Raw genomic sequence first — 8,205 nt, forward strand, 5'->3', positions numbered from 1 at the left:
GCAGCGCAGAACTGGTACATCGAGTTTAGGAGTCGCATCAATACACCTCAGCATGCGCCTACGGTAGTCTCCTTTCTTCTCCTCCAGAATAACACTTGAGCCCTCGACATGAGTCGCGCGCATATCCTTGCGCATATCCTTTTATCATCATCATCATCCTTGTTTCTTCTATACATCTGTTGCTAGAATTTTCCTGTCTTTGATACCCTTGCTTTAATATCATGACACATCCATATCCGGCGGTGTACCTTTGCATTCATATGATGGCTTTCACTGGAGCTGTCTAGTCTACAGCTGCAGATGAGTTTTCTTATCGGGTCTTGTTTGACCGAGTACAATGGCGTTGTGTATGGAAGGACAAAAAAGTTGTTTGCGTATGTGGACATGACCATGTCAATAGCACGCTGGCGCTTTATGAACCCGAGGGACAACGTACGTGACTTGGTCGTCATGCAGAATCCTCCCGTCAAGTTCTAGCCACGTATCATGGCTGACAACGAAGTGATGTTGTATTTTTTTTTTTTTTTTGCCGTCTTTTGTTTTCCTTTTGTGTTTTTTTTTTCTCGCGAGGCTTTTTCGGCGGGCTTGGTTCAAAATATATCTCGGGCCAGGAAAGAAAAGTCTTTTGATTCTTACTTTTTTTGCCTTTTTTTTTATGCCGGGGATCAGCACTAGCTAGCGGCGTCAAAGGATTGAATGTTGGGAAAAGGGTTGGTTTATAATTTGTTTTTATTTCTTTCTTTTGAATGAACCGGGATACTTTTCTGCAACGCCGCGGGAAAGTGGCATACTGTGAGCGGGAAGGTTGGTTTGCAATACAAAAGCGGCCACCATCATGTGTTGAGGACCTACTCGTTTATTTTATTTATGTATGTGGTCTGTTTTCTTTTTGCTTAGCAGCGTATATCATGGTTTGATTGAGATGCCAAAGCTGCGGTCAAAAGAAATTTTTGAAATCGCATGTCGATGGGTTTTCTGGCATGACGGGAGATGATTTGCTTCCAGATGAACTTGTGATCAAGAGAGATGCAGGCTTCAGTACGGAGTACCTTATTACACAGGTTCCTTGGGTCGACTGGTACAGTACAGTACCTCTTAATACTAGTCCGTACAGTGCAAGAAATTGCCCCACAGCACGGTCCTTATTCGCACGCGTTCCCAACCCGCACCCGTGTTGGGTTCGAGTTTCTTGAACAAGCTCGCGGCTACAAAGCCAGAAGAAACAACAACTTATGACTTGCCCGCGAGCTGACGGTCGATGCTCCAAACGCTGGCTTTTCCATGGACGCATCGCCGCTCACCCGCCAACCTCCACCAGAGGTATTTACGCCCAAGATCGTCCAACTATATTCCTCCCTTTTCAAGGTTTGACACTTGTCGCATTTCCTGATCCTTGACATGCGTCGGACACACTAACTCTTTCCCCAAGGTATGGATGCAGTGCGCGCTCCGACCCTGGTCCCGTGGCTGACCCTTCACTGCCTCCTAGGACGATGACGATGATGGTGGAGAGAAGTCGGACGGTTTCTGGAAAGAGTTCTTCCTGTTGCGGCCAGATCTGGAGAGCTTGCGGAACTTGTTGAATGATCTATCCCCGGCCGCGACACTGTTCTCTGAAGGTCGAACGAGGGAGCTCTTTGGTGCAGCAATTGCGACCGTGAAGACAGGGCAAGGCTCTGCTCCTTCGCATGCATTGGATGTACAATGGAACCCCCCCCCCCCCCCCCTTTCTCACCTCAATCAGTCTCCGTTCATCTCAAAACTGATATTGCCTAGACTCTGACCACTTATCTCTCCTGTCTGCTGTCCAAGAGATACCCGCACCCCAGCTCCGACATCATTTCCGTTCTAGCCGGGCTCGATCATATTGACAGCGTGTTCGCCGATTTCATCAGCACCTTGGACTCAATAGTTCGAAATGGAGAAAGCTGTGGGTACGGCCCAGTAGTGCATCCAAGGTAATCCGGCTGACAAGGTTCCTCAGTAATCATACGGCACAAGGCTGTCAAGGTGCTGCTCGCGGCTACCGCCGGCGCATATCAGACCACTCTTCTGACATACATGATTCAAAGGGACCTGTTCCCAGCTGTAATGAAGGCAGGTCTACAGAACCCGTGAAAGACAGACGGCGCGAAGCTTTTTTGCTGACGTCAATAATCATCCGACAGTTTATACAAGATTCAGAAAAGCCTGGTCCAGTGCTAGAGCCTTTTATCCTTTTAGGACTACTTGCCAACTACAACAAGTTCGAGTCTCAAAATCCGTATCAGCTCCGATTCAACGATTTCGTTAACGAATCAACGATTCAAAAAATCGTGCAGTGTGTTGGTTACACTTGTCAAGCGCTGCGGCTAGACTACATCGACGTCCAAGACGACCTCCCGGAAGGCTGGACATGGAGCAACACTCTGAATCTTATCGGTCTTGGTCTGATAGTCCGTGGCCCGAAGCCTGACAAGAAACCACTCCATGATGTGGCGACAGCGAAGCAGTTATTTTCCGAGCTGTGAGTCTCACAATCTTTGCACGCCACGGCCGCGCCCGAGAGCCCAACTGGCTGACTGACAGACGCATCAGTCCTGCTGCCAGTGCGGCAGTCTTGCTGGCCGCGTATGACTTTGCGCATGCCAACAAGCTGTTTTGCTTCAATTTGGTGTCAATGCCCGGTGAAGCTGGAAGCGAGCGCCCAATTGCAAGCTATCTATCTCTCACATCCTACATGCTTCAACATGCTTATCTGTCGCATCGAGCATCCTGCTACGCGCATTTGAACCTCATGGTCCTTCGCTTGCTTGTCGAGGACCCAGCAACTTGTAGAAGAATTTGCAGCGATGAAGTGAAAGCTCCTGTGCGACTCTGCAGGCACCGGCAACCATTCCTGCCTTTAGTCAAGGAAGATCGGGTGCTCGCCGCCAGCGTTCTTGACTGCATGATTGATGGAATCAACCATAACCTTAGGCGACGATTGGACGTCAGCCTTTACACGCTCTGCCTGGGTATACTGTTGCGAACCATCTCCTTCCTGTCCCGTTCGAGAACTCGTCTTGCCTATCATTGGTCGGAATTTTTCCGATCGTTGCTCTCCCTTGTTCGTTTCCTAACAACGTACACCTCTGACCTGAAACATCTCACCCACATCAGCACGCTACTTGATCATGTCGTCAATCTGGTCGCGCTTTCACTGTCCGCGGGAGAGGCATTTCTGCCGACACCGGCCGCTTATGATGATCTGTTTTACAAGGTAGTCGAATCCGGGGAAGTTCTTTCCAAATTCAAAAAGAGCTATGGCCTAGGAAACAGGAAAAGCAATTCCATCGACACCCTCATCAGCGTCAGCACTCATTACGAGCAAATGCTGACCGAGGGAGGCGACTCGGCGAAGAAGAAACCAAGGAACCTGACTACCCTTCAAGTGACAGAGGTTATAAAACAGGGATACGAAACGTTGAGCATCCAGGCGAAGGAGGGCTTGGATAAGTGGGACAAGTTTAGAGAGGCAGACGAGAGAAGTCTACTGAAGCAGATGGCAAGAGTCTCGGTCGTCGATGCGAGAGTGACGGTCGACAAGGACGTTTGATGATTTCAATAATCATCTTGAACGGATAGCATAGACTGGCATTCTGACAGACGCTGTCTGAGGGCTGGTGTGACGATCTGGAGCCTAATTTCAAGACGAACAGAAAGATCGGCGCCCCGACTGCTCGCATGTCATCTTGGAACACCATTACATGCTGGAGCAGATAAATGGCGCCTGGCTGTTGCATCATGCTGATTTCGCAAGAAGCTAAGGTGCTTCCGTGCCCTGATTAGTATAGCGTTTTGATGTCTCATTGTCGGACGCAACGAGGTTCAAATGCCTTCTAATTTAGTTGATACCTAGGCCTGCAGGTTGCCTTTATTTCCCTCCATTTCCTCCATTTCCTCCATTCCCTCGCTTTTGTTTCGTTTTTGTTTTCGTTTTCGTTTTCTTTTCTTAATTGGGAATATCAACGCATCAACGTACTTGTCGGCATCCCTTGCCTTCTACAGGCCTAGCCGAAACTCACGCCAACGGCATGACTTTGTCATGAGGCTTCTTGGCATGCTCCATTATTTATACATTTACTCCAAAGTCCAGATTCCGCAATTCCTCGCCAAGGATTTTACCTCGTCCTACTAGAATTCAAAGCAGCAGGTAGATCCTACATACTACGAAGCATACGGAATCTTTACGACATGCTACCTATGTGCGGTAACGTTCAGAATTCTTGCGATCCCATACTTGCCTTGGGCGGGTTCTGCTGATGATCCCCCAGGCATCTTTAACTCGAGCTAGGAATTGGGCCCCATCTACTCCAAACAACCCACCAACCACGGCTGGATGGTTTGTCTGTTGGTACGGAGCAGTGCCACGTTTTTTTCAGGTGCAGCGAGCGCCGCTGGTATAAGGATGAAAGGCAGCACAAAATATGGTGACGCCTCTTGGAGTTGACGCTGATGTCATCTAAAACTCGGTCGGGGCTGCCGGCGTGCGTCGATGCCAACCAAAGGAAGGGCGTAGGAGCAGCCTGGTTTGATTGCAGCCTGGAAGGGCGCAATTGACAGCTGCACAGTGCAAAACCTCAACTCGGCTGGCGTGCAAATGCAACCGTCAAGCGCTTGAGAAGCCACAGTGCTGGAAGACATTTGCACACGGCCGACGCAACCTTCCTGCTGCGAGTCTTCGAGCGGCATTTTCTGTCTGCTCCGACATGACAAAACATGGTAAGCATGGTAATCGTGGTAAAACGATGCAATGGTCTGTATACCCCGTGCGTTTAGCATAATCATTCTTGGGTGCTGAATTCAATCAGGTATCATTTGTGAGGAGGTATCTAACAGCTAACAATGTGCAGCAACAACTACAAGAACTCCGTCGTCAGAATATCTTGCTCTCCCACTCTGGGAAATCAAGGCTACCTATCCTTCCATGAAGTGCTGAAAAAAAAAGGTTCCAGATTCCTTGGGCTGCCATGTGCGCGGGAGCATTATTCAAACAATCAAAAACACAATCGTACAACAGACTGCCATGCCATGGTCATGGCCACTTCTAAAAAGTGTGGTGCAGGATGCGTCTCCATGCGGGCCATGACGCGACCTTGGCTCGGTAGGCATTAATCTCTTCCCAGTCCATCTCACGTCGACCAGTGTCAACATCCATCTGCTCAGTTCGAAGCCACCCAGTTCGCTTCCACAGATATCCGATGATCCAGAAGAATATGACGACGGGGAACGCCAAGTACGACTTGAAAAAGCCCTCGACAGTACCCAATCCGGATTTGCCAGGAGGAGCAGCAATAGCAGTGTAAAACTAGCCCCAACAGGTCAGCAATCGGATTTCAAGCGATTCTCATCAACAAACACAAAATAACGGGGCAACGGGTCTTTTTTTCTCTTCTTACCTGGGCTATCAGGACAAGGATACAGAGGGCGAGACCGAGCCAAGAGCCATAAACTCCTCCAATAGCCTTGAATGGGATTTCGTCGAGTGAGTGACCGTGGTACTTCCAAGCCTTGCGGAAACGGATATGGGCCAAGCAAATAGAGCCCCAGGTGAAGAGAGCAGCTAGTCCAGATAAAGCCAAGAGCCAGTCGAAGACAACAGGGCCTCGGGAGTCGAGGCTCAGGAATCCAAGAAATCCGCAAAGAAGAAGAGCAGCAACGGACGCTAGAGGACGACCAGACTTATCAATATAGGTAAACAGCTTCGGAGCATAGCCTTGCTGAGCCAAAGCAGTCAAAGTCCTGGAGCCGCCATATACACCAGATACTCCTATAGAAAGCACAGAGACCAGGATTACCACATTCATAAAGTGGTCAAATCCTTTTAAACCGGCGTATTTACCGACCAAGACAAAGGGCGAAGCCTTAACATCAGTAAAGGCGGCGTTCGAGAGTAGTGCAGGGTCGTTGGAGTTGATCAGCAGACCAACAAAGAAGAGACCAAGGATATAGAAAACTGTGATGCGCCAAAAGACCTGCTTGATAGCACTGGGCAGAGATTTGACGGGGTTCTTCGACTCTGCGGCGGCGAGGCCAACCAGCTCAGTTCCAGAGAAAGAGAAGGCTGCAGTAACAAAGACGGCACAGAAACCCTTGAAGCCATTCTTGAAAGCACCAGGATCATACCAGTATCGGGCCCCCCAGTACTCGTTATATCGGCCACTCTTGGGGCCTCCACCGAGGACCAAGACGAAAGCGATGATCATAAAAACAACCGTCGCGGTCAGCTTGAAAACCGACGAGACGAATTCCTCTTCGGCATATCCTAGAGCGCCAAATAGATTGATGATGATGATAGCGGCGAGAAAAACGGCAACCCAAACACCAACCGAGATTTGCTCATTCCAGTATTGAATAGTCAGGCCACATACCGTCAACTCAAGCGGTAAGACGACTGCCCATTGGAAGACGTAATTCCAGCCCATGGCGAATCCCCAAGAAGGATCAATGAAGCGAGATGAATAGGTATAGAAGCCACCGGAGACGGGAAACATGACAGCAAGTTCACCAAGAGCATAGACTGACAGGCACAGAACAGAACCCGTTAGCTGGCCGAGAAAAAAGACATGAAATGTTATACCGCAGCATGCCAAAAGAATAGCCCGGCAAAGCAGGGAGGAGTTTACTTACCGACGTTAAACATCATGACACCGATGATAAGAAAATCGACAAAAAGAGTTCCGGGGCCCTGCAAATCGGGTTTAGTGCTAATCCCGCAAAAAACCATCAAGCATACGTATTGGATGAGGGAACCTCCGCCAAGCTCGGCTGTTTAGGAATAATTTTGCCACTTACACCTTTGGCCAAAGCACCACCTGAACCGACAAAGAAGCCAGCACCAATGGAACCACCAATAGCAATCATGTTGAGATGCCTGGCGCTCATGGGGCGTTCGAGTTCAACTTGGCCGCGACCATAATGCGCTTTTTTGAAAGACTCGGCGTTCAAACCGGTTCGGGTCATGAAGTTGGAATGGCGAGGGAGGCCTTCATCACGACCGGTAATGACATGGGACGTGCCCTCCAGAGCCGTTGGGTGGCCCTTCTCCATGACGCTCGCGTCAATAGCTTCGTCTTTGGACGACATGGCGCCGATAGTATTTGGCGAGCAAAGATACTCCTCACCAACTGAGGCGAGAGTAACAAACGGACGCGGAACAGCAGCCAACGCCCAACGGTAAGGGCAATTGACGAAAACCAAGAATGGGCAGGAAGGAATGGAATGTGAGAGATGGGAAGATGGAGAGCTCGTCAGGTTTGGAGGGGATCAACCTTTCTTTAAAGAGAATGAGACAAATGTACAGCTTTTCTGGAAGCAATGGCAACCTGGGGTCGAGGGTCGAGGGTCACGGCTTAGAGATGGAGAGTTAGCAGAACGCCTCATTCACAGGGGGTGTCTTTACAGTCGATGAAGAAGACACGCCAAGGCCACGACACTAGATCTGGGCCCCGGGGGCTGGGCAACTCGGGGAAGAACCTAACAGGGGTGTATCAAGGGGGAAAAGGCTGCAACCAGATGCGTTCGAACAGGACTACTAAGCCACATGGTTGACAAACATGTCCAGCTTCAGTTCTGGCCTGGCAATCAGACAGAGAAGTGTTGGCGATGCGACACCAAGAAACCGGAAGCGACTATCACCGTACGGACAAACTATTTAAAAACTGATACCACGACAGGAGACAGACAGGACAAGGCCTATGAAGACAAACGGAAGGACGGAAACCATGTCTTTCAACACCGCGGGTGAGACCAAGGGCCGCTTCTCGAATACCTTGAATGCAGGGTTTATGGGGTAGTGGTCCTGCGTCCGAGGGAAGAGAGGTCTCACCTGCAACGTGGGCGGAGAGAGTATGGAACGTTTGCACTTATCGCAAGAGATTCCGGACCGAGCAATGGACGAACACGGAGACATTCTGAAGGAGGACCCACCTACTACTGATAGTGAAGGGGCGAGAGGTTGGTACTAACTTGGAGGTTTGGAAGAGCTTGTTTCCCCCCCCCTCCCTCTCTCCAAAAAAAAAAAAAAAAAAAAAAAAAAAAAGAGGTTGGGTTTGGTTTCCTTGTTCAGTTCTCTTCAAGTTGATCATTGCAAAATAACATACAATCGAATGTCGCCTTGTCAATCTCTTTCTAACTCGAGGCTGTTGCAGGAGAAAAAAAAGAGACGCTGATGGGGGCGGTGGC

General features: G+C 49.5%; 2 protein-coding genes across 2 annotated transcripts; one reads left to right on the forward strand and one right to left on the reverse strand.

Annotated features, from left to right (window-relative positions):
• Positions 1–1,281: 1,281 nt before the first annotated feature.
• Positions 1,282–3,577, forward strand: UV8b_00436 (uncharacterized protein; the record flags this gene model as incomplete). The annotated part of the gene is made up of 6 exons (XM_043137934.1): positions 1,282–1,365; positions 1,490–1,699; positions 1,777–1,930; positions 1,985–2,097; positions 2,169–2,506; positions 2,578–3,577. 6 exons carry the CDS (start codon positions 1,282–1,284, stop codon positions 3,575–3,577), a joined length of 1,899 nt encoding a protein of 632 aa, XP_042993868.1.
• A 1,491-nt stretch (positions 3,578–5,068) lies between these two features.
• UV8b_00437 (uncharacterized protein) lies at positions 5,069–7,107 on the reverse strand (the record flags this gene model as incomplete). The annotated part of the gene is made up of 4 exons (XM_043137935.1): positions 5,069–5,329; positions 5,421–6,541; positions 6,652–6,709; positions 6,817–7,107. 4 exons carry the CDS (start codon positions 7,105–7,107, stop codon positions 5,069–5,071), a joined length of 1,731 nt encoding a protein of 576 aa, XP_042993869.1.
• Between the last annotated feature and the right edge of the window lie 1,098 nt (positions 7,108–8,205).

Source organism: Ustilaginoidea virens, chromosome 1 (genome assembly GCF_000687475.1).
Source record: "Ustilaginoidea virens chromosome 1, complete sequence".
In the NCBI taxonomy this organism is placed as follows: Eukaryota; Fungi; Ascomycota; class Sordariomycetes; order Hypocreales; family Clavicipitaceae; genus Ustilaginoidea; species Ustilaginoidea virens.